The 26486-nt window shown below is 42.0% G+C and overlaps 1 protein-coding gene and 1 long non-coding RNA gene across 5 annotated transcripts; one reads left to right on the top strand and one right to left on the bottom strand.

Annotated features, from left to right (window-relative positions):
* LOC133482789 (sodium- and chloride-dependent GABA transporter 3-like) lies at window positions 1–26391 on the top strand. 4 transcript variants are annotated; one of them, XM_061783325.1, is made up of 15 exons: window positions 2–129; window positions 1804–1981; window positions 2051–2185; window positions 6647–6787; window positions 7316–7391; window positions 7491–7623; window positions 7706–7840; window positions 7920–8023; window positions 11390–11514; window positions 13854–13966; window positions 14896–15033; window positions 16768–16870; window positions 19906–20006; window positions 23448–23618; window positions 25911–26391. In XM_061783325.1, exons 2-15 carry the CDS (start codon window positions 1834–1836, stop codon window positions 26007–26009), a joined length of 1722 nt encoding a protein of 573 aa, XP_061639309.1. In that variant the 5' UTR covers window positions 2–129; window positions 1804–1833; the 3' UTR covers window positions 26010–26391. The 4 variants fall into 4 exon arrangements, with proteins under 4 accessions (XP_061639312.1, XP_061639309.1, XP_061639310.1 ...); XM_061783326.1 differs by lacking the exon at window positions 14896–15033; XM_061783328.1 differs by lacking the exons at window positions 19906–20006; window positions 25911–26391 and having other exon boundaries at window positions 1–129; window positions 23448–23611.
* Window positions 13892–18776, bottom strand: LOC133482798 (uncharacterized). Its single transcript, XR_009789954.1, has 3 exons — window positions 18637–18776; window positions 17951–18058; window positions 13892–14015 (listed from the first exon to the last, which is right to left on the bottom strand). It is a non-coding gene; the product is annotated as an uncharacterized LOC133482798 (long non-coding RNA).
* Window positions 26392–26486: the final 95 nt, after the last annotated feature.

Here is a 26486-nt window from a genome sequence, read left to right as displayed (position 1 = left end):
ATTGCCACGCACCTTGTTTGCAGCATTCACCTGGGTTGCCACAAAGAGAGCAAGTCAGGTTGGGCAGATAACCTAAATGCAGTTTGGTTTGTCTTCCTTTCACCACTTCATACTGCAGGAGGAAATCAGGTAAGGAATGAAGTGAGGCAAGTGGACTTTGAAAAAATGGCATGTGTTTTTGTTTAGTTTTATATATGATGAGAAATATTTTTATGGTTGACTGTCAAAAAGTGTTGTAAAGGAAATGTAAGCTATGTATTGAAGTAAAATGTCATAATTTTTAGTAAGTGCAAATGTTGATATTTTAGTTTTGTGTTTTAGTTTTCAGTGCTGGACGATGGAATAAAATGTTGCACCAGTTCAACTCTACATTGTTACATTGATGCCAAGGGCTGTAACACTAAGGAAGACAAACTCAGTAATTTCCCCAAGTAGTGGGCTTCATTCTGTTCGATGTTCTTTCTCAATTATTGCTGTAGTTTCCATAGAAGTAGCAACATCCATCCATCCATCCATTTTCTGAGCCGCTTCTCCTCACTAGGGTCGCGGGCGTGCTGGAGCCTATCCCAGCTGTCATCGGGCAGGAGGCGGGGTACACCCTGAACTGGTTGCCAGCCAATCGCAGGGCACATACAAACAAACAACCATTCGCACTCACAGTCATGCCTACGGGCAATTTAGAGTCTCCAATTCATGCATGTTTTTGGGATGTGGGAGGAAACCGGAGTGCCCGGAGAAAACACACGCGGGCACGGGGAGAACATGCAAACTCCACACAGGCGGGGCCGGGGATTGAACCCGGGTCCTCAGAAATGTGAGGCTGACGCTCTAACCAGTCGTCCACCGTGCCGCCACAATAAAAACATTCAAAATCTAAACGCTCTGTCTACTTGAGCGAAGAGTCACTAAGTTCATGGTCTAATGTTCTTTATCCATTCAATTATTATGAAGAGATAGAAATACAAATTCAATATATAGAACTTTTGTAGTTCCCAGTTCGCTAACACTCAGAGGTGGTGCCTGAAAAAAAAAATTACTTGTATGTATGGATGTTACAATATTCAAAATATCACAATATTGCGCTATTACAAGTGCCTCGATATCACATGACAAAAACAATTGATTGCTAAGGTACATGACCTATTCAACCCCCCATACTGCTCTTATCACCAATAATGTTCCATTTGTGCTAATTAAGTCAAGTTTTTAGGTCAAGTGAAGCCGTTTGTAATGTCAAGGTAATTTTGACGCATCGTCTCCGAATTTTGGCATGTATAAGCAACTGGTGGATATTTTTAACTGAAACAGAAACTTTCAGAGAAGGGGTTACTGAGTAGGAGACAAAATGAGACGACCAAGGACATACGTTGAGAAATAATTTGGTTTTACTGTTTTATTCTTATTTAAAGTTTAAAGCTTAAGCTTAAGTTTTTTGACCAGATTTTCTTGAGGGAAAAAAAATCATACAAAAACATTCCCTTAAAAGGCCAGTGTTTCCGACAAAAAGACCTCTCCAGAACCCATCGTTCGATTTTCAAAATTCTTGCTGCGTTTTACTTAAGTTGACGTGGCCGTTCCAACCAGACTATTTTGACAGATTGTCATTTTTGGCAAATCTTGTCATGTTGCGAAAAGGAGGATTTTTTTAGCTGGATTCAAATGAATTTCATGCTGTGGAGATCAAATAAATTTCCCCTCCAAAATGATTAACTACTCTGCCAATTGCCTGTGATGTGATTTTAAGTGTGTGTGTGTGTGTGTGTGTGTGTGTGTGCGTGTGTGTGTTTGTGTGTGGCTGAAAAGAAGGTCAGCTTCACGTTGAACTTTTAGGAAATGTGGAGGAAAAAACACAGCCAACATGTGCTTAAGGAGCGAGGACACTGGGGCAGCAAGGTAGAGTTTCTTCTGGCTACTGCCGGGAACATTGTGGGCCTGGGCAATGTGTGGAGGTTTCCGTACTTGTGCTACAAAAACGGCGGCGGTAAGCAAATGTGGCGGTCAGCACTATTTCCAAACATTTTACATATTACAAAGTAAGTGTTACATTCAGGTGCATTCCTGGTGCCATATCTGGTGTTTATTGTCACGTGTGGTGTACCGCTCTTCCTTTTGGAGACCACCATTGGGCAGTACACCCAAGAGGGGGCCGTCACCTGCTGGAGGAAGATGTGCCCACTGGCTCAAGGTGCGAAACACTCCATCATGTACAAGACTGCCATTCTGAAACAAAAAACTTGAAAGAGCTCGTTCTTTCAAAAAAAGCCCACTTGTACCTCGATCCATCAGGTAGGACAGTTCAATAATTCCGTGGTCACAAAACTGTGTGTGTCACATATTACACACTGACTGAAACATAAACATAAATGTGATGTCATGTCATTGTAAGTGGGAGGCAAACATTAACAGCACGAACTCTCGAAGCCTCAATTCATCCATTTTCTTTACAGTTTATCCTCACTAGGGTCGCGGGCTGCTGGAACGAACCAGTCGGCCACCGTGCCGGGCCTCAATTCAAACAGACAAACAAACAAACAATAAATAAATCAAGTGTATTTACGGAAATATACTTTCATGGCGTAAAGCGTCAGCCTCACAGTTCTGAGGACCGGGGTTCAATCCCCAGCCCCGCCTGTGTGGAGTTTGCATGTTCTCCCCGTGCCTGCTTGGGTTTTCTCCGGGCACTGGGGTTTCTTCCCATATCCTAAAAACAAGCATGGTAGGTTAATTGACAACTCTAAATTGCCCGTAGGTGTGAATGTGAGTGCGAATGGTTGTTTGTTTGTATGTGCCCTGCGATTGGCTGGCAACCAGTTAAGGGTGTACCCTGCCTCCTGCCCGATGATAGCTGGGATAGGCTCCAGCATGCCTGCGACCCGAGTGAGGATAAGCGGCTCAGAAAATGGATGGATGGATGGATACTTTCATGGCAGTCGTGGTGGTGGGACAAAATATATTGTTAGAGCGTATTGTTATCTCTTATGATACAGTTGATAGGGGGACCACAACCCCAGTCTGCCAATCCAGAGGCACTGTCCCCGATGTCCATGCGATGTTGCAGAGGCGTGTTGGACCAGGACAGCTCCACAACATCCAGAGCCTTTAGGAACTCCGGGCAAATCTCATCCAGGAGCTTTTTAACCACCTCAGTGACCTCAACCCCAGAGATAGGAGAGCCCGCCTCAGAGACCCCAGACTCTGCTTCCTCATGGGAAGGCGTGTTGGTGGAATTGAGGAGGTTTTAGAAGTATTCTCCCCACCGCCTCATAACATCCCGCATTCCGCTTGGCCAGCTGGTACCCATGAGCTGCCTCGGGAGTCCCACAGGCCAAAAAGGCCCAATAGGACTCCTTCAGCTTGACGGCATCCCTCACCGCTGGTGTCCACCAACGGGTTCGGGGGTTGCTGCCACGACAGGCACCGACTACCTTACGGCCACAGCTCTGGTCGGACGCCTCGGCAATGGAGGCGCGGAACATGGTCCACTCGGACCCAATGTCCCCGCCTCCTCCGAAACGTGGGTGAATTTCTGCCGGAGGTGGGAGTTGAAACTCCTTCGGACAGGGGATTATGACAGACGTTCCCAGCAGATCCTCAATACGTTTCGGCCTGCCACGTCGGACCGGCATCTTCCCCCACCATTGGAGCCAACTCACCACCAGGTGGTGATCAGTTGACAGCTCCGCCCCTCTCTTCACCCGAGTGTTCAAGACATGCAGCCGCAAGTCCAATGACATGACCACAAAGTCGATCGTCGAACTGCGACCTAGAGTGTCTTGGTGCCAAGTGCACGTGTGGACACCTTTATGCTTGAACATGGTGTTCGTTATGGACAATCCGTGATGAGCACAGAAGTCCAATAACAGAACACCGCTCGGGTTCTGATCGGGCGGGGGTTGTTCCTCCCAATCACACCGTTCCAAGTCTCAATGTCATTGCTCACGTGAGCATTGAAGTCCCCCAGCAGAATTATGGAGTCCCCAGCAGGAGCGCTCTCCAGCATGCCCTCCAAGGACTCCAAAAAAGGTGGGTACTCTGAACTGCTGTTGGGTGCATAGGCACAAACAACAGTTAGGACCCATACCCCCCGCCCGAAGTTGGAGGGAGGCTACCCTCTCGTCCACCGGTGTGAACCCCAATGTGCAGGTGCCGAGCCAGGGGGCAATAAGTATACCCACACCTGCTCTGCGGCTCTCACCGTGGGCAACTCCAGAGTGAAAGAGAGTCCAACCCCTCTCAAGAGGACTGGTACCAGAACCCAAGCAGTGTGTGGAGGCGAGCCCGACCATATCTTGTCGGAACTTCTCGACCTCACACACCAGCTCAGGCTCCTTCTCTGCCAGAGAGGTGACATTCCAGGTCAAGTTTCTGTAGCCAGGGATCGAATCGGCAAGGTCCCCGCCTTCGGCCACCGCCTGGCTCACAGTGCACCTGACCCCTATGGCCCCTCCCACAAGTGGTGAGCCTACGGGAAGGGGTACCCATGTTACCCTTTCGGGGCCCCACCAGGCGCTTGCCTTTGAGTCCCACCTCCAGGCCTGGCTCCAGAGGGGGGCCCCGTTGACCCGTATCCGGGCAAGGGAAACCTATGTTCATTTATTTTGTTCGTCATAGGGGTTTTTGGAGCCGTGCTTTGTCTGGTCCCTCAACTAGGACCTTTTTGCCATGGGTGACCCTACCAGGGGCGTGACGCCTCAGACAACTTAGCTCCTAGGATCATTGGGACACACAAACCCCTCCACCACGATAAGGTGACGGCTCAAGGAGGGGTGACAATAACTGAAAATAGTCATTTATGACTTTGCAGCATTAGGAGGTCATATTTACTGACATCAAAAGCTATTTCAATTAAAAACATCATATGTCAAGTTACATTTTGACATAGGACCCCTAATTTGATAGCAGCTTCACAATTGTTACCTTCATTAAACTTGTGACTTTCTGGATAATTTCTTCTTGAATTTCTTTTGAGATGGTGCATTGTCATGCTTGAAGATGATTTTGTTAATGAAAGTACAGTTCTTCTTTTGGTAACATGGTAGAAAGTGGTCAGTCAGAAAGTCCACATACTTTTCAGAGGTCATTTTCATACCTTCAGGGACCCTAAAGGGGCCGACAAGCTCTCTCTTCAGAATGTTTTCGGCCAAATACGTGACTCCACCAGTCCGCCACCTCCTTGCTGATGTCACAGGCTTGTTGGAACATGGTGGCCTTCAACCAACCATCCAGTACTCCATCCATCTGGACCATCCAGGGTTGCATGGCACTCATCAGTGGACAATCTCATGCTTCAAGTTACAGCATACCTCTGCATCCTTTACTGCAAGGGGCATTAAAGGAGAGAGAGTCATGTTGAGGGCCCCTTTCTCCCCTGACTTCAACCATATTGAGAAGTTCAATGGATGTTCAATGATGACACAATTTAAAATATAAAATAGATCATGGCGGCACATCTGCCTCCCAATTCTGAGGACCCGGGTTCAAATCTGGCCTTCTCTGTGTGGAGTTTGCATGTTCTTCCCGTGCCTGCGTGAGTTTTCTCCGGGTCCTCCGGTTTCCTTCCACATCCCAAAAACTTGCATGGTAGGTTCATTGAAGACTCTAAATTCCTTGTCGGTGTGAATGGTTGTTGTTTATATGTTCCCTGCGATTGGCTGGCGACCAGTTTGGGATGTACCCTTCCTCTCGCCCCAAGATAGCTGGGATATTCTCCAGCACGCCTGCGACCCTCATGAGGATAAGCGGTACAGACAATGGATTACTATATCATTTCATTTCTGTCCCTCTTTATTTCTTCCCTGTGTTTTGGACACTTTTGGTCGTTTTGACATTTCCATTCATGAATGCTGTCACGCCTATTAAAACTAAGACAATCTTGAGGTGACCAAGAACAATGTGGAGGAGCACAATGATGGTAAAGAAAGCAGAAAAACTAAAAACTCATTAGAGAAAAACTAAACTCCAAATTTACTATGACCTCTACAGACAAAGTCTTTGTCATTTTAACCGTTAGTCAGGGTTAGACAACAACACTTTTCTGAAATCGTCAGTAAGAACGTCAACAATACTCACACTCTGTTTTGATTGTGAACTTGTCAATCCCCCTCCCCGAGAATCAGATCGCTCCAGAACTCCTAACAGCAGATAAATGCAATGAATTTGTTTATTTATCAGGTTCAATATTGGCACAAATCAGCAAAAGGATAAAAGGATACTACATCTGAAGCCACTCATGAAAAACTCTATTACCATGTCATAATTTGATAGTTGACCAAAAAACTGTAGAGAAAACGCTTCAGCCGCTGAAACCGTCAACGAGTTGTCTTGATTCAATACCATCTGACTTTTTCAAAGCTATTGCGAACTCTGTGCAAGCTGATTTGCAGGAAATAATCAATTGCTCACTTTTGTCAGGCGAGTTTCCAAAAGCTCTTAAAGTAGCTGCCGGTAAGCCTCTTCTAAAAAATAGTACGCTGGACGCTTCCAAGTTCGCAAGCAATAGACCCATCTCAAATCTACCTTTCATGGCCAAGTAGTCATTGTGATACTGGATATCGCATGTAACGACACAGTATTGGGAAGTCAGCATGATATCAACATTTTGATATACAGTATTGTTATGTCTTGAACCTTGAACCTCATGTGTCAGGTATCGGCTATGGCGAGCAGCTGATCCAGCTGTACAACTGCATGACCTACATCATTATTCTGTCCTGGGCCCTCTTCTACCTGGTGTTCTCCTTCAACTCCACGCTGCCCTGGAGCACCTGCGACAACTACTGGAACACAGGTGAGGTCTAGCAAACAACATAGGCGTCAGTGTTCTTTTTCTGGGCAAGGAACCCTCACCCCTCAATTTTTTTGGTAAAAATTGTATATATTTTCATGGGACAACGCTGGAATGACATTTTGCTGTACAACTTGTATGACATTGTAATTGTCCATTAATGTCTAAACCGCTGGCAAAAAAGGTGAGTACACCCCTCAGTTAAAACAGGTTAAAATATATATGTATCATCTATCCATCCGTTCATGCATATTCTATACCACTTATCCTGTTCAGGGTCACTAGCTAACTTTGGAAAAAAGGTGTACTGCACCCTGGACTGAGCGACAGTCAGTCACAGGGAACATTTAAAGACAGACAATTATTAATTCTCACATTCACACTGTCAGTGTGTGGGAACTAAACCCACGCTGTCTGCATCAAAGGCCAGCAAATATACCACTACACCATTAGTGACCTTGTATGTGTATAATATTAAATGCAAACGTATGTACTTCAGTGTGCCTCAGTGTGAACCTGTCATTCTTTTAGCAAATTGTGTTGATGTTACAATAAGGAACCACACCAACCACACCAAAGGAACCGCAGCAGCAACGGAGTTCTGGGAGTAAGGACGATATTACATTAAAATAGCATTTTTAAAAACATTCTACATTACATAAAATATGTCGTTTTTTTTGTTTGTTTGTTTTTTTACCCTGTCCAGACGTCGAGTGCTGAATATCTCAGGGGGTATTGAGGAGATTGGCAGCATCAGGTGGGAGGTGCTTCTGTGCCTCCTGGCTATGTGGGTCATTTGTTACTTCAGCATATGGAAAGGGGTCAAATCAACTGGAAAGGTGAAGTCATCAAACTGCACCAAATATATACAAAAACAAAATTTAAACACACTGACAGTCTTGTGACCCTCCTCTTGAGCAGGTGGTGTATTTTACTGCCACTTTCCCTTATGTGATGCTGCTCATCCTTTTGATCCGAGGAGTCACTCTTCCGGGAGCCAGACAAGGAGTGGAGTTCTACCTTCTGCCCGAGCTGTCGCGACTTACAGACCCTCAAGTAGGACTGTGTTACATTATACTGTACATGCACTGTACTGGAGGGCAAATACACTCAATGGCAGTGTCTTTTTAAACAGGTTTGGATGGAGGCCTGCTCACAAATCTTCTTCTCGTACAGCCTCGGTGTGGGCACCTTGACTGTACTGGGAAGTTACAACACCCACAGCAACAATTGCTACAAGTTAGAATACCCACTTTAAATCACGCACACTCACACACATTACATGTACACACATTACAAGTTAGTTACATACTCAACTGCAAACAGTGCATTGATCAAGTTGGTATTATACCTTAAATTGCAATCATATACGGTTGTGCACTCACGAGACAACGCCACCAAAATCATTTCAATCACTATTTCGACATGCTAAAAACTAGCTAATTTATTACGCTGTCGTTAATTCAAATAGTAGGTAGAATAGGGCTTGGGAACCGCTTTGCATTGTGGGTTGTGGTGGATATGTTGGATGCTAGGAGAACGTAAACAAAGGCTTTGCCATCGCTGTGTCGTAGTTGCGACGTGAAAGACATTTAAAATGCGAGAAAGACAAGGGAAGATACATAGGAAAAATTAGATCACAAAGCTGAAGATCGATATCTAGCAAAAATAAACTTTATAAATGGTTTGGATTGGTACTAAATCTTTAATATAGAGCGGAGCACCGGACCTCCAGCCTCCGTTGTGTAGGCTACGGAAGATATTTTTGTTTACATTGTGTGTCGTGTGAGTCCCAACATTTTAGAGAATTTCTTAAATGAGAAGGCTTTTGTCTCTTTTGTGCAGTTTAATGTAATTAAATTGTAAGAAGCACACTCGTCGTTCTTCTCGTTTAACAGCTGACAGCCAAGTCATTCGGCATCTCTGTGAGCTCTTAAGCAATGCTTCCCTCTTTCTTCCGCCAAGCAGGATGCATGTAAAAACTTAGTCGGTTGTTTCTTTGTGATTGTGTGAGGAGGTGCTGCACCCCCTAACACAGAAATGTCTCAACATGTTTAAATTTGGCTGGCAAAATATGACATTAAACAGAGGGAACACTGCAAAAGGGCACGTCTTGTGTTGTAAACACAAAGCACTCAATATGTCGTATATGCCCACGATAACAAAACTTTCCCAAAGCCCTATATTGATCTTTTTATATCTCACTTATCGCCAGCCGACCGCATCAAACTCTGCACTTACGCCGACCCCTTCAACCAGACAAAAAACCTTTAATACTTCACAAAAGCAAACAACTTGTTCGCAAGCTACTTTCGACACTTAAAAGTGGTTTATAATTTGTAAAAATATCAGAACACATGGCACTGACCAAAAATATCGTTTTGTGAACAAACATGAAATTGACCATATTGAGACATGAAGTTTCTACCCGACAGCAACGATACTCCTAATAAGTAAATGCCTTTTTCAGTGTTCAGACAAACTAAAAATTACATTTAATTCATTTTTTCCTCTTCTACTATTAATCAACAAATGTCAATTCCTGATCAAATGATCATGTTTATGGGCAGGGGTGCACATAAGTGGTGTGTAGGTATGTGTGTGCAAACTGAAACTATTAAAAACGCAACAAATTCAAATGTGCCATTGCGCATTTGCCGACAAAGCATTTTGCTTTTATTTTTTGGGGGGGAACAGAGAGTTAGACAGGGCTAGAGTCTTGTAGTCATTTGCAAATGACTGTTCAAACAAACAAATATTTTGCGTGAAGGTACTGTAACCAATCACTTCATGAAGTGATTTTTTTGTTCCTTTCTCAGTTCAGCTGTGCTTAACCGCAATCATGTACCCCATAAACAGCGACAGTTGCGGGCGGCGACAGTGACTGAGTGCGCAGGAGGCAGCTCTGTAGTTGGTTTACCCCAGAGGGCTGTTATTACTGTGAAACCATAAACAATTTTAATCGTTTTATCATATTACATTCTTACAAAAACACATCAAATTGATGGATAGCTAGTTTTTAAATTAGAAGTCAAGGATAATCGTTTGTTCAACTATTGTTCAAGTTACTGTCAAAAGGAGTTTAGTAAAACAAAACAAAAATGCTTTCAATATCTCAATGTTATTTTTTATTACATATGAACATTGGAAAATTTGGTACAGATTTAAGCAAGAATCATGAAAGTTGCCACACATGACTGATTGATGAACACGATTGCTTTTGCGGGCCACATAAAATGATGTGGCAGAGCAGATCTGGTCCCTGAGGCAGAAGAAGCATAATGTTGCTGAATGTCTGAAAACTGTAATCAATCGTCACCGAAATTTATATGGACATCTCTACTTATATCCACTTCAACCTCTGAAGATATCAGATTGCTAGCCCCTATATTATGGATTTTGTGCACGTCAAGCCTTTTCCTCGCCATAGGCGCTCACTATAGAGAAAAAGCTCAAAGGTCCCATACCGTACTGTTCTAGGCATAACATAGGTCAAAATGAGTCTTTGACCTGGCTAATTTTTAACATCTCTGCAGTTTGTCAATTGAATGCAAACACCAAACCTCTTGCAAAGACAGGATTTGAAATTGCCGACATTGTGACATAGTTTCGCAAATTATTATTCAAATACCTGCCCACTTCGTGGTTGCTAAACGCCCACTCATCTCAGTAAAAATGGCGAATTGACAACGCGTCTTGTGCAAAGCTTAAACTTTACAGTTTAAGAGGTTGCAGTCAAGTGAGTAGCTTTATGATATATGTTCTTATAATTAGGAAATAAAAACTGTAAAAAAAAATTACTATCATTCACATTAAAATGACATATCTACACATTAATGTTACCTATCTACACATATTGACATTACATCACTATTTCATAAACATTAACAAAAAAACATCTCTATAGTGTCCATAATTTTTTCTACATCACATGCTGACATTATGAACACAAACCACTAACTCATATTATCCGTTCTTAGTCAGGACTCCCAAATCCTTACTGGGGCAAATTCCTCTCTTCCCCAACCGTGCAGAAAATAAGAATGTCGCAAACATGAAGACCACAGCTAGCATTGACACGATTCTTTTTTTTTTTTTAATCAATAAAAAGCAGCTAGAATGGTCAGAAAAGTCACTAAATACAGCGGCAATATCTTTAAGTTGGCAACACTGACGACAAGTCGTCGCTCTTGTTAAAATAAAAGCAGCCCGTACGTTACATTCTATTTTGACTTCATAAAGGCTGCGAGAGCCGGTCAGAGTGAGGACAGGTCGGATTGGCCCATGCACCGTACTTAAAATGATAATTCTTTCGGTTGCTTGACGCCAATTAGTAAACTATAAACCAGGAATTAAATAAAAACTGCAACCCAAAATAGAACCCAATAAATATGTCATTGTGTTATGGTCCAAATTCTACATGTGTAATTCTTATTTAGCTTTATATGTGGGTCAAAAATGATCACTTTGGACAAATTTATTGAGGGCTTCGCTCAGCATGCCTCCACCTGACATTGCACTCATTCCATCTGTAGTGCAAAACTACACCCTCACACTAGTTTAAACCAGAATTGCTCAGAAAATAAGAGTGTTTGTGTGTTGCAGGGACTGTTTGTTGCTGTGTTTGCTGAACAGTTGTACCAGTGTGGTAGCTGGCTTTGCTGTCTTCTCGGTGCTGGGATTCATGGCTCACGAGCAAGGTGTCCCGGTCTCAGAAGTGGCTGAGTCAGGTAAACTTGAAATCCTCTCAAGTCTGACATTATGAAAAAGAAGAGAAAAGGTTAAAAAATGGCATCTCCTAATTAGCAACTAGCTATGTCACCCACTGAAGACAAACGCTGCCTCAAATAGACACCTCCCAAAAATGGATGCAAAGTATAATTATCTCAGTTAATAGATTGTATCATTCACAGACATTAAATTGTTAACTGCTGAACTCATTTGAACTCTTTGGCTCCCTGAGCCATGACCTTATCGTGGTGGAGGGATTTGTGTCCCACTGATCTTGGGAGCTAAGTTGTCCGGGGCTTTATGTGCTTATCAGGGTCACCCAGGGCAAACACGTCATAAGTGAGGGACTGAGACTGACACTAAGTCGTGTGTTAGTTCTTGCGCTGTGCAAGTTCTCAAGAGTGGGTAGCGGGGTACCAATGATTCTCTTGGCAGTCCTAACTGTCTGTTACAGGTTGATTTTGTCCTTCTTAGTAGCAGCACCAAACCAGACTGTGATGGATGAACACAGAATTGATTCAATGACTGCGGTATGCAGGTAGACCTCAACAGTTGATGTGGCAGGCCGTGCTTCCTCAGCAGCTGCAGGAAGTATATCCTCTGCTTTTTGAGGATGGAATTGATGTTGGCCTCCTAGATCAAGTCCTGAGAGGATATAATTCCAGGAACTTGAAGGTCTCGACGGTTGACGCAGGGCAGTTGGACGGCATGATGGGCAGCTGTGACGAAGGATGTTTCTGAAGTCCACGATCATCTCTATGGTCTTGAGCGTGTTGACCTCCAGGTTGTGTCAGCCGCACCGGAGCACCAGCCGCTCCACTTCCTGTCGATATGCAGACTTGTCGTATGTGGTACTAATAGCTTTGTGTGCAGCTGAGAGGCCTAACTCGCAATTGCGCCAGTTAACCACTGATGCAAACGAAGGGCGCTTGTTTTTAGCCAGTGGGGGAGCCATAAGTCATCCGACTTATGGCTCCAATTCATCATTGGGCTATGTTTAAGCCACACCAAAAAATCCAGAAAATTTAAGTGGTGCAAAACTGAGTAGCCTACAACATTGTACTCAGACTTTGCATACATTTTCAGCAATGATCTTCAAACGTGGATTATGTATTTAGAAACAAATCACCAAATTCACTTTAGCATATTCCAAACCCAGCTCTGCTTCTCCACCAAACCCAACGCCACTCTTCCTCCTACCTCCCTTACTGACGGCATCTCTGAACTCAAACACTGGTTCTCGTCCAACTTTCTACAACTCAAAAGTGGAATATCCCACTCATAGGCACCAAGTCCCACTCTTAGGTACCAAGTCCATGCTAGCCAAAACCTCTGAGGTTAAGGGTCTGAGTGTCATCCTCGACAACACACCCTCCTTCCAAGTACACATAAACAACATCACCCGGTCTGCATACTTTCACTTACGAAACATCAATCGCCTCTGTCCATCCCTCATCCCTCACACTGCTGTTGTCCTTATTCATAGCCTCGTCCCTTCCGACTTAGATTTTTGCTACTCTCTCCTGTTTGGTCTCCCCCACGTCGCTACAAAAACCACAGCTTCACCGGAACTGTACCACCCATATTATCACAAGGAGATCCTCTACTCACATCACTCCAGTCCAGCAACAACTACACTGGCTCCCTGTCCAATACGGCATCCATTCTAAAATACTGATCTGCACCTTCGAAGCCATCAATAACCTTGCCACGCCATATTTTGTTTGCTTGCACACATTTTCAGTAATTCTCTTCAAACATGTATAATGCATTTAGAAACATCCATCCATTTTCAACACCGCTTATCCTGCTTAGGTTCGTGGGGCTCTGGAGCCTATCCCAGCTGACTTCGGGCGAAAGGCGGACGACACCCTGAACTAGTCGCCAGTTAGTCGCAGGGCACATATAGACATAGACAACCATTCGCACCCACATTCACACTGTCACTGAGTGGGAACTGAACCCACACTGCCTGCACCAAAGTCAGGCCAAGTGTACCACTACACAATCAGTGACTGCATTCAGAAGCAAATCACCAAATTCACTTTACAGGATCTTTAGCATATTCCAAACATTAATAAATACCCATGTCTACTATTTGGAGAAATATGGTTAAAAAAACCCAAAAACATTTAAATTAATAACAAAGCAGTAAAATAGGTCTTCTTGTTGTTTGCTAGTTCATATGTATAGATACACTGGATAACATTTGAAGTGGTGGAATTACGTCATCATTGTGTGACAAGATGACGGTCCTGTCTTGGATTCATGGACTTTGATCCACTTTAGGTTATTTGAATGTTACATGTTGAAGGTGTATGTAAAATTTTGTTTCCAGGTCCAGGCTTGGCATTCGTCGCGTACCCTCAGGCGGTGGCCATGATGCCGCTGCCTCAAGTGTGGGCCGTCTGCTTCTTCCTCATGATCATCCTCTTGGGCCTGGACTCACATGTTAGACCAATAATTCCCAATCACTGTGCTGTGAGAGATCATCGGGGTGCTGTGGGATAGTATACAGTGTTACTTATTTGGTCCAATAATTATTATTTATTTCCAACAAATCATGTAGTTTTGTGCATCTATTTATAGCAGTGACAGTGACAGGCAGAACAATGAAATATCTTTTCGCAAGAAGGTAGAATTAACCTGTGTATCCACCTCTTGCCATTCATACAACAGAATAATAGCTTTGTGTTCAGCTAAACAGGCATTTCACATTAAGTACATTTGTGAGTAAATTGAGATACGGTCTGGTCATTATTTCAGTAAATTGTATTCCCCCGCTATTTGCGGGGATAGGGACCGAGCCATGCTGGGAATAGTGAAAATCTGTAATTGACGTCCCACTGCCTCCCACCCCCAAAAGGTTCATAAATGCCTATAGATGCCACAAGATGGTGGTAAAGCACAACCTTTCATTAAATGAAACTCCTCAACTAACTTCAACATATCAACATAGATCGTCGGCATCAAAATGCCAAAAGATGGCGGCCAAGCACTATTTCTGTCTAAACACAGCTCCTCACCTCACTTCAACATAATTCTTTGACACCAAGATGGCGCCAAATTATTACTTTGATAGCTATGGCCAGAGGAAACAAAAAAAACAACAACAATGAATAGGTTCACTTTTCAGCAAATAACGGAGGAAAATTCTCCCCCCAAAACCCTGCAATTAGGTAAATTTGCAAATGCAAGACCCTAAATATGCAGTTCACTGCTTATACTTTTTGTGACCTTTTTATTTGCTGGTGCGCCATGAGATTTTTCAAATTTAAAATGTGCTTTGACTCAACAAAGGTTGGTAAGCATTGTTCTAGGCATCTCTCTTTGCTTTAATTTTTCCTGGAAATGAATAAGTGGTTCTGCTCTCTCTGCAGTTTGTTGGCATTGAGGAGGTGATGACGTCTGTCTCAGACATGTTTCCCACAGTGATGCGTCGAGCGGGCCGGCGGGAATTTTTCCTTCTGCTCTTTTGCCTCACGTGTTTCTCCTTGCAGCTCGTCATGATTACTGAGGTTGAAATATTGTCTCGCGGTTGATATGAATCAGTTTGTGCTGTCAAAAGACAATTCATTTAAAGGCCATAAGTACGCTGATAGCTTATCACCACCTTTCAAAAGGTCAGGCTACCTCCCATGTACAGTATCTCACAAGAGTTAACACCTCACATTTTTGTAAATTTTTTTTATTATATCTTTTCATGGGTCACAATTGAAGGAATGACACTTTTATAAAATGTGAATTCATCATTGTACAGCTTGTATAAAGTGTAAAATAATTTCATTAATGTCTAAACCACGAGCAGCAAAACTGAGAGCAGTCATAAGTGCAAATGTCTAAATTGTGCCCACTTAGCCTTTTTCCCTCTCCAGTGTCATGTGACTGGAATTTTCCCAGGTTTCGAGGACAAATGGGGAGCAGGAGTGTTAAATTTGGTATTATGACTCTTACACTTTCATAGTGATCTCTCGAAGTTCAACCTCAAATAACTTTCTGAGGATCTGAAAAAAAAGAATTGTTGCTCGATATAAAGATGTCCCGCCCTAGGCTAGAAAAAGATTGACCCCCAGACTTCAGGCCCAATTTAGACATGTTCACTTATGCCTGGATCAGACTATAGAATTTTAGCCCGTTATTGGCCTGATTTGCTATTTTGGGGGATTTCCCAGATTGGGCCCAACATATTTAGTTAGGAACAACAAAAACTCCTCGTTTTCTGACATAATACACGACCAATGATTTGGCCATACGACTCCAAAATGAAAAGTCGAGCATGTTGGATTTTTTGGATGCCTTCCGTGGAGTGTGACATTTCAACGAGAACCCTCCGACAGTGCACCTTGACATCAACCAGTAGGATTGCGCCTTGAAACGGCGCATCGCCTCCCTTGCTCGACAATGTCAACAGCATGCACAAACAGATATTTATTGAAACTTTAGAACATGAACTGAGAACGCCGGCATAATGTTTACATTCAAATGTTAGTGCTAGCACTAACGAGCTACAAAGTGTTATGGTGCCTGCTTGCTCGCGGCATTAATAGTACATGAACATTACCTCAAGCTAACCTTGAAGAATGGACATCCCAAACCGTTTTCTCTGGAGCACCCAGGGATGACACCACACACACTATTTTTTCAAAGTTCTTTTCTCTTTTTCAACACAATACATTGCCGCAATCGGTGTTGCTGCCATTGTAACCGTTGTATCTGGTAGTGTTGACACGTTTTCCGGTGCAACCTCCCCCGACAGTGCTTGCTTTGACAGGATAAGCCCAATGATCGTGAAATACAGGATACGCTGATAATGTAATATAAGTTGTGTACTGTTGCCAATATCTGACCAAGACACAGCAAAATTTTATGGCAGTATTCTGACATAGTGCCATCGTGAGAGACCAAATTTGTCTTGTAGTCTAATCCATGCATGAGGGGTGTACTCCCTTTTGTTCCCAGAAGTTTAGCAGTTAAATGGCTGTGTGCTATTTTGAGGAGACAGTAAATTTGCATTCTTATAAAAGCTGTACACTGACTACAAAATAATTTTCAAAATGTGAGGGGTATACTGTATCGTCACTTTTGTGAGTTACAGTATATTGAGTAAAAAAAATACATTGGAAACATTATTAAGCATAACTGCACAAGTTTAGGAGATACAAAGTGTAGCTATTACAATACATTGTACTGTTTTGTCTAATATTGTGGCTAGTGAGTACAAATAATGTAATTCTCCCTGATGTCGTCCTCAGGGAGGGATGTACATCTTCCAGATTTTTGACTACTACGCTTGCAGTGGAGCCTGCATCCTCTTTCTCTGTGTGTTTGAAAGCTTGACAGTGGGCTGGATATTTGGTAGGTTGATGTGTCATGTCTTTGTCATTTTTTTGTTTTTTGCTTCATTGTGCAGTACTTGATGACTTATTGGCAAAAATAATTACAGATCTGGTCAATGATTTAATTTGATGTGTGAGTTGATCTGGTTTGTAGATAACTGAGTTTTACCTTGTTACGAGCAGTGAACATAGTGGATTTTGGCCATAGGGATGCCCCCTTATGGTCAAAGTAAATCACTGGCAAAAACTAATCAAATGAACTATGATGCAACATTTTTTTTTCTACCTTTGTGGTTTGTGTATTAATGGCTTGTGTATTAATGGTATTATACAAACCCCAATTCCAATGACGTTGGGACGTTGTGTAAAACGTTAATTAAAAACACAATACAATGATTTGCAAATACTTTTCAACCAATAGTCAATTGAATACACTACAAAGTCAAGATATTGAATGTTCAAACTGATAAACATGATCTTATATTTTTTGCAAATATTCACTCATTTTGAACTTGATGCCGTCAACATGTTCTAAAAGCTGGGACAGGGCATCTTTAGCACGCTGTTACATCACCTTTCCTATTAACAACACTCAATAACTGTTTGGAAACTGAGGATACTAAATGCTGAAGCTTTTGATGTGGAATTCTTTCCCAATCTTGCAACTTCAGTTGCTCAACAGTCTGGGGTCTTCATTGTCATATTTTGTGCTTCATAATGCACCACACATTTTCAATGGAAGACACGTCTGGACTGATGGCACGCCAGTCTAATACTCGCACTCTTTCACGACAAAGTCACGCTGGTTCAACACGTGCAAAATGTTGCTTGGCATTGTCTTTCTAAAATACGCAGGGATGTCCCTGAAAAAGACGTTACTTGGATGGATATGTTACACAATTTTCCACTTTGCGTCAGCCCATCTCAGATGAGCTCGGGCCAAAATAAACTGTGCAATTGTATATTGAGATATGTTCTTAAACTATTGGATAATATGCTCGCACGATTGGTCACAAAATGGTGAACCTCGTCCCATCCTTACTTGTGAACAACTGAACATTTCGTGAAAACTCCTTTCATACCCAATCATGACACTCACCTGTTTCCAATTAACCTGTTCAGAATCAGACTCAGAATCAGAACCATCCTTATTTGCCAAGTATGTCAAAAACCCACAAGGAATTTGTCTCCAGTAGTTGGAACCGATCTAGTAGGACAACAGACAGTCAATTGACAGAGAATACTTTTGAGACATATTGACATTTTTAAAAAACTAAACAAAAAAAACAGTCACTGAGCAATAAAAGGTTGCCAGTAATGTGGTAATGCCGGTACATTATTATTATTTTGTTTGTGTGCAAAAAGATGCAGAGTCCTCTAGCAATTCGAGCAGTTTGAAATGACTAATAGAACAATAGTCCGCTGCAATGACCATTGTGCAAAGGATGCCGAGACTTCAAGAAATGTATGCAGCTTAAAATGACTAGTAGTGCGATAATCTAGGACAATGTCGATTGTGCAAATGTTGCAGAGTCTACTCAGGCACATGACTCATTGTTGGTCAACAACAGATATGCAAATAGTGCAGCATGGTGAGACTACTGCAGTGAGTGCATGAGTAATGTATAATTGGCCTGACAGAAATGTGACAACAAACTGAAGACAAAAAAATGACAGCATGTTGCAATGGAATTGTAAGTTAACTGTTTAAGAAGTTAATGGGAAGAGGGAAGAAGCTGGTGGAGTATCTGCTTGTTTTAGTTTGGATTGTTCGGTAGCGCCTACCTGAGGGAAGAAGCTGGAAGAGCTGGTGACCGGGATGTGGAGGGTCCAAGAGGATTTTCTTAGTTCTGGCAGCGTGCAAGTCCTCAAGTGGGTAGGGGTGTACCGACAATCCTTTCAGCTGTTTTGATTGTCAGTTGCAGTTGTAGTTTGTCCTTTTTTGTAGCAGCTCCAAACTAGACTGTGATGGAAGAACACAGGACTGATTTGATGACTGCTGTGTAGAACTGCCTCAGCAGCTCCTGTGGGAGGCTGTGCTTCCTCAGAAGCTGCAGGAAGTACATCCTCTGCTGGGCCTTTTTGAGGATGGAGTTGATGTTGATCTCTGACTTCAGGTTCTGAGAGACTGTAATTCCCAGGAACCTGAAGGTCTCGACGGTTGACAGAGGGCAGTTGGACAGCATGAGGGGCAGCTGTGGCGAAGGATGCCTCCTGAAGTCCACGATCATCTCTACAGTCTTGAGCGTGTTCAGCTCCAGGTTGTGTCGACCGCACCACAGCTCCAGCCACTCCACTTCCTGTCGATACGCAGACTCGTCACCGTCTTTGATGAGGCTGATGACTATGGTGTCGTCTGCAAACCTGTGAAATATTCTCAACAGGTGTTTAGGTTACTCCTCAACTTTCCCAGTCTTTTTTTGTTCCTGTCCCAGTTTTTGGGGAATGTGTTGCAGGCATAAAATTTGAAATATTTGCAACAACAAAAACAAAAAATAAAGTTAATCAGTTTGAACATTTAATATATTTTCATTGTAGTGTATTCGGCGGCACGGTGGAAACTGGTTAGAGCGTCTGCCTCACAGTTCTGAGGACCGGGGTTCAATCCCCGGCCCCGCCTGTGTGGAGTTTGCATGTTCTCCCCGTGCCTGCATGGGTTTTCTCCGGGCACTCTGGTTTCCTCCCACATCCCAAAAACATGCATTAATTGGAGACTCTAAATTGCCCGTAGGCATGACTGTGAGTGCGAATGGTTGTTTGTTTCTATGTGCCCTGCGATTGGCTGGCAACCAGTTCAGGGTGTACCCCGCCTCCTGCCCGATGACACCTGGGATAGGCTCCAGCACGCCCGCGACCCTCGTGAGGAGAAGTGGCTCAGAAAATGGATGGATGGATGGATGCAGCGTATTCAATTGTATATAGGTTGAAATTGATTTGAAAATCATTGTATTGTTTTTAATTATGTTTTACACAATGTCCCAACCTCATTGGAATTGGAGTTTGTAGTTATTCCAATATAGGCTCATTATTATGTGCTGTTGAACATAATTGAAGGAGCTGAGCGGCTGTACGGCATCATCGCAGACATGACAGGCGAGCGTGTCAACCCGTTCTTCAAAATCTGCTGGCTCTTCGTGACGCCTTTGATTTCAGTGGTGAGTGGGAATTCTCAGTCTTGAGGTTTGAGCTGCACTACACTCATCAAACATTTCATAAGGTACACTTGAAGTCTTGAACCCATCCAATGGGTGAGTAAACCTTTGCTTTCAAGGGCCATTTTAATTTTACAACGAACAAATAGGCCAGATAATTTTTAGACGGAGGGGGGTTAAAATCCCTATGTAAAATATATAAAAGAGATTATTTTAATAACAAGTAATCATTTTCAGGATTCATTTTATTGTTACATTTTTAAAAATAATAATGTAACAATTATGTAGTGTTCTTTTAAACAATAAATGTATTTGTAAAACTGTATATTTTACAAATAGTTTTTATCTTATCTACAATAAATAAATTAACCAATTATCTAATGAGATAAATGTATACAAAATAAATATTTGATCACAAACGGATGAAAAGTAAGGGTGGGACTTGATTAAAACATTTAATCAAATGAATTAGAGGCTTTGTAATTAATGAATCTCAATGAATCACAATGTAATTGTCCTAAAAATCATCCATCCATCCATCCATTTTCTGAGCCGCTTCTCCTCACTAGGGTCGCGGGCATGCTGGAGCCTATCCCAGCTGTCATCGGGCAGGAGGCGGGGTACACCCTGAACTGGTTGCCAGCCAATCGCAGGGCACATAGAAACAAACAACCATTCGCACTCACAGTCATGCCTAGGGGCAATTTAGAGTCTCCAATTAATGCATGTTTTTGGGATGTGGGAGGAAACCGGAGTGCCCGGAGAAAACCCACGCAGGCACGGGGAGAACATGCAGGATTGAACCCCGCACCTCAGAACTGTGAGGCTGACGCTCTAACCAGTCGTCCACCGTGCCGCCTCCTAAAAATCAACATCGTTTAATTTTAAATTGATTTTTGGATGACTGAATCAAATAATTGACACAGATAGGAATATTTAGAACTCTGGAAAAAGGCATTTTATTTCATTTCAATACAAAAGAGTAGAACAACTCATAGAAAATATCTCTGGTCAAAATTAAACAGACCAGTTAAAATACCTTTTTTTTTTTTTAAAGAACAGTATTACCTTTAAATGGCTTCTGGGTGGCAATTGAAAAGCTGGATCACAGTTTTTTTTGTTTTTTAATGAAATTTGCCTTCCATCAGTCCTTGCAACGTTGTTTCATGCAATTTTCCCAGATTGGTAGCCAAGCTCTGATGTGTGCGTCAGTGTAATCGGTGGACCAGGATGTCGTGCACTGACAAAGCTTATGAGTTGTTTGGAACACAAAATGCAATTAAAATGTGTTAATTTTGTTAATTAATTAACTGGTTTTTAATTAATTAATTGCAATTAATGCATAAAGTTGGGACGTTTTGTTAAACATACATAAAAACAGAATACAATGATTTGCAAATCATGTTCAACCTATATTTAATTGAATACACTACAAAGACAAGATATTTAATGTTCAAACTGATAAACTTTATTGTTTTTATCAAATAATCATTAACTTACAATTTTATGGCTGCAACACGTTCCAAAAAAGCTGGGGCAGGTGGCAAAAAGGACTGAGAAAGTTGAGGAATGCTCATCAAACACCTGTTTGGAACATCCCACAGGTGAACAGGCTAATTAGGAACAGGTGGGTGCCGTGATTGGGTATAAAAGGAGCTTCCCTGAATTGCTCAGTCATTCACAAGCAAAGATGGGGCGAGGTTCACCTCTTTGTGAACAAGTGCGTGAGAAAATAGTCGAACAGTTTAAGGACAATGTTCCTCAACGAACAATTGCAAGGAATTTAGGTATTTCATCATCTACGGTCCATAATATCATCAAAAGGTTCAGAGAATCTAGAGAAATCACTGCATGTAAGAGACAAGGCCGAAAACCAACATTGAATGCATGTGACCTTCGATCCCTCAGGCGGCACTGTATCAAAAACCGACATCAATGTGTAAAGGATATCACCACATGGGGTCAGGAACACTTCAGAAAACCAATGTCAGTAAATACAATTCGGCGCTACATCCGTAAAACTTGAAACTCTACTTTGCAAAGCAAAAGCCATTTATCAACAACACCCAGAAACGCCGCTGGCTTCTCTGGGCCCGAGCTCATCTAAGATGGACTGATGCAAAGTGGAAAAGTGTTCTGTGGTCTGACGAGTCCACATTTCAAATTGGTTTTGGAAATTGTGGATGTCGTGTCCTCCGGCCCAAAGAGGAAAAGAACCATCCGGACTGTTATGGACGCAAAGTTCAAAAGCCAGCATCTGTGATGGTATGGGGCTGTGTTAGTGCCAATGGCATGGGTAACTTACACATCTGTGAAGGCACCATTAATGCTGCAAGGTACATACAGGTTTTGGAGAAACATATGCTGCCATCCAAGCAACATTTTTTTCATGAACGCACCTGCTTATTTCAGCAAGACAATGCCAAACCACATTCTGCACATGTTCCAACAGCGTGGCTTCATAGTAAAAGAGTCCGGGTACTAGACTGGCCTGCCTGCAGTCCAGACCTGTCTCACATTGAAAATGTGTGGCGCATTATGAAGCGTAAAATACGACAACGGAGACCCCGGACTGTTGAACAGCTGATGCTGTACATCAAGCAAGAATGGGAAAGAATTCCACCCACAAAGCTTCAACAATTAGTGTCCTCAGTTCCCAAACGTTTATTGAATGTTGTTAAAAGAAAAGGTGATGTAACACAGTGGCAAACATGACCCTGTCCCAGCTTTTTTGGAACGTGTTGCAGCCATAAAATTCTAAGTTCATGATTATTTGCTAAAAACAATAACGTTTCAGTTTGAACATTAAATATCTTGTCTTTGTAGTGTATTCAATTAAATATAGGTTGAACATGATTTTCAAATCATTGTATTCTGTTTTTATTTATATTTAACACAACATCCCAACTTCATTGGAATTGGGGTTGTCAATCCATGTATTCTAAAAAATAAGTTTAAAACATTACACACACTAGCTAGTAAATATTCAGCAACGACAAGCTAACCATCGGCTCTATTGGGCGGAATCCTGGCTGACTCACAACGGCTGTTCTTGCATCATTCAAGTTGGTATACTATCTTATCTTGCCATCATATACTGTTGCCACCAACATCAACACAACACCATCTCGAAATCATATTCAAATCAACCCCGCCGCACTTGTGACTGAATATGTGACCTTTTGAGATTAAAAACCATACATGGGTAAAGACATTTCAGGTTGACAATAGCATAATGTTAAACAGAACTGCACAGTGTAACATTGAGTTTATAACAGTTGTACGAATTATCAAAAATCAATACTTATCGGCAGTAACAGAGGGCCCCGAAATCCAATTTTGCTTTGGGGCCTATGGAGGTGTAGACCGGTTCTGCACACACAAACATCTGCGCAGGGGATGATCATATAGTATACGTAAATGGTATTTTTCCCTTTTTTCCAGGGTTCTTTTATATATTCTCTAGTTGAATACAAGCCACTGACATTCAACCGATTTTACGTGTACCCCACCTGGGCATACGTGTGGGGCTGGGCGATGGCCGTCTCCTCCATCATGCAGGTACCGGGCTGGGCCTTGTACAAGCTAAGCACCACCACCGGAACCCTCAGTCAGGTGAGGCGAGTCTATGGGCTGAAATATGTGCCACCAGGAAGTGAATTTGAATCTTTTATATTTGAATTTGAAGTGGTTGAATAATTGCATTAAAAACCCAATTTGAATAACATAATTTGAATTTGTATAGTTTAATTTGAAACATTGCATTGAAAAACTGAATCTGAATACCAGAGGTGGGAGTAAGTCACATACAGTATGTGCAAGTCACAAGCAAGTCTCAAATCATAAGCCTCAATTCTCAAGCAAGTCCCAAGCCACTGTGGGGGAAAAAAAAAAATCAAGTCAAGTCGAGTCGCCACCATATTTCAAGCAAGTCGAGTCAACTCATTACTTGATTTAAGCAAGTCGTAAGTCAAACAGTCTTGCTCCAGTCGCTCCAGTGTATTGGAGTGGTCTTAAAATATTTTTTCACAAATCATAACTTTAAAAAAGTATTCACACCTTATAAAAGTTAAATGAACAACAACTGAGATTATGATTGATTGAATTTATTGCACTGAATTGTTTTAAAGTCGTATTTCCAACTCAATTTAACTCAATCTTATTTCTGAACAAACTATGCTGTGTACTTTGTGGTGACAGCCTTGAAACTCTTACGGTTCTTAAGAGAACACAATTAAACAAAAGCCAAGACTGTTTACTGTTGGTCAAACATAATTAGATGTGTACGTAATGGGCTAAAGAAGAACAAAAGAGATTCGTAATTAAAGGTTTAATATTTGACATAAAAATGTTGCCACCCTTCAAAAAAAATACAAAATAAAAGTAATGTGAACAAAATCTGCATTGCTCCTGTGTCCTCTACTTCAATTCAATTACTCAGTCAGGTTAGTTAATTTAGAAGCACTGACTCTGGACAATTGATAAGTGTCATTAGATTAAAACTTATGTTTCATATACTGTGGTCTCAATTTTTTTAAATGCTGTGCAGACAGCTTTATCACAGAGCCAACACAACAGATGACAATTTAATGGTGACACTTCAATAAACATGTTTAGCAGTATCCATCCATCCATTTCCAACACCGCTTATCCTAGTTAGGGTCGCGGGATGCTGGAGCGTATCCCAGCTGACTCCGTGCGAAAGGCGGACTACACCCTGAACTGGTCGCCAGTCAGTCACAGGGCATGTTTAGCAGTATGAAAATTATATTCATATGTGCAGTACATGCTCACCATTTGGACTGAACTTACTAATGGTGGAACACACTTTTGTCCATGAGTTTTTTATCGTCGTGATCGTAATGCAATGTGATCCGATACAGCAGAACTATAACGGACCTGGCATCTTCGTTCCCCCCAAACATCTACAAACCTTTTTTAATCTCCACAACTGACCGCTACCAACGCTGCTTCACTTCTTCTCCATTCAGCGGTTGGCATGATATTGTCGGTGCTACTTTCCGCTCTCGCGTGCACATCGTTTTGCCTTATTATTAAATGAGAGAGAGGAACAAAAGTTTTGTCCGGTGCAATGACCATTGTGCAAAAGGCGCCGAGACTTCAAGGAGTGTATGCAGTTTAAAGTGGCTAGTAGCGCGATAATCTGGGACAATGTTGATTGTGCAAATGTTGCAGATACTCCTCAGTCAGTGTGCAAGTGGGGCTGATGCTACTCTGGCATGAGTGGCCAGTATTGGTCAACAACAGATATGCAAATAGGCAGCGTGGCGAGACTACTACAGTAAGTGCACGAGTATGTTTAATTGGCCCGACAGAAATGTGACAACAAACTCAAGACCAAAAAATGTCTCTCTATGTCTCTCCTAAATATAGTCGTATAATTTGTCCAATAAACGCGAAAGTGTTCCGCAATGAAAATTAAAAATCTATAAATTTTCACATTTAGTTGTATCATTTCAGATTCAGTTTGATAAATTCTATTACAAATTAGCTGTGACAGACATTCGGGTAATTCAGGAATAGCAATCGGAGATACAGCACACAGATCTCCTCTTTGGCCAATCAGAGCTTTCGTTTTTGACATAGGGCCTCTGAAAAATCAAACCTTCTAACCAGTCTGAACCTTTATACCACCTTTCCATAACATTTGTGTAATGTGTAATAGGAACATAGGAATGGACAGTGTATTGTAGGAATGTAAATGATTCATCTTCAGTTCCTGGTGGCACATATTTCAGCCCATACGAGTCCACAAGTGACAATACACTGAAAGAAGGAATATGTTTTCTATGAATCAAAAAGCTAATACTTGTAATTTCCTTAATGGCTTTATATAAAATGTTGGCACACTTTAATACAACAGTTTTGTTTATATCCATTTGTTAGCGTCTCCATCGCCTGTGCTGGCCCGAGCCACCTGACCGCTCGCAGACCCTAACGAGAGAGACGATGCTGCCACAGACCATTGAGGAGAATGATGCATGATTCTAACATTGCAAAGAAACACAGATGAACAGATTCAAAACTCCCATATAGAAGCAGCTCTGTACATGATTCGAAAACTACAAAGTATCCCATGTCATCAGTGTTTCCTAATCTTCATGGATCAGTTTTCTTTTGTGTGTGTGTCACGGTGCTAAAATGCTGAACAGATCATCATGCAGGAACACATTGCCCTAGCAATGGGTGTGTTTATTGTAGTAAATGAATCTCCTGAGTTATTTCTCCTTTACTCGATAAAAATACACAGAACTAGAAAAAAAGACCCACCTATAACTCCACCGTTGGAGCATTTAAATTAAATGTAGGACAAATACATGTTATAAACACACTAAGATGGTGGCCTGTGTTCTTCACTAATAAAATATATTTCCACGATATAAAGAAGACTATTGTTTTCTGTACTACACTGGATAGTTTTGCTTTCGGCACCACATTAAAAATATTTTTTTGTACAAAATA

Source organism: Phyllopteryx taeniolatus, chromosome 8 (assembly GCF_024500385.1).
Source record: "Phyllopteryx taeniolatus isolate TA_2022b chromosome 8, UOR_Ptae_1.2, whole genome shotgun sequence".
In the NCBI taxonomy this organism is placed as follows: domain Eukaryota; kingdom Metazoa; phylum Chordata; class Actinopteri; order Syngnathiformes; family Syngnathidae; genus Phyllopteryx; species Phyllopteryx taeniolatus.
The sequence above is the reverse complement of the archived record's forward strand: the minus strand, read 5'-3'. Positions and strand labels throughout refer to the sequence as shown.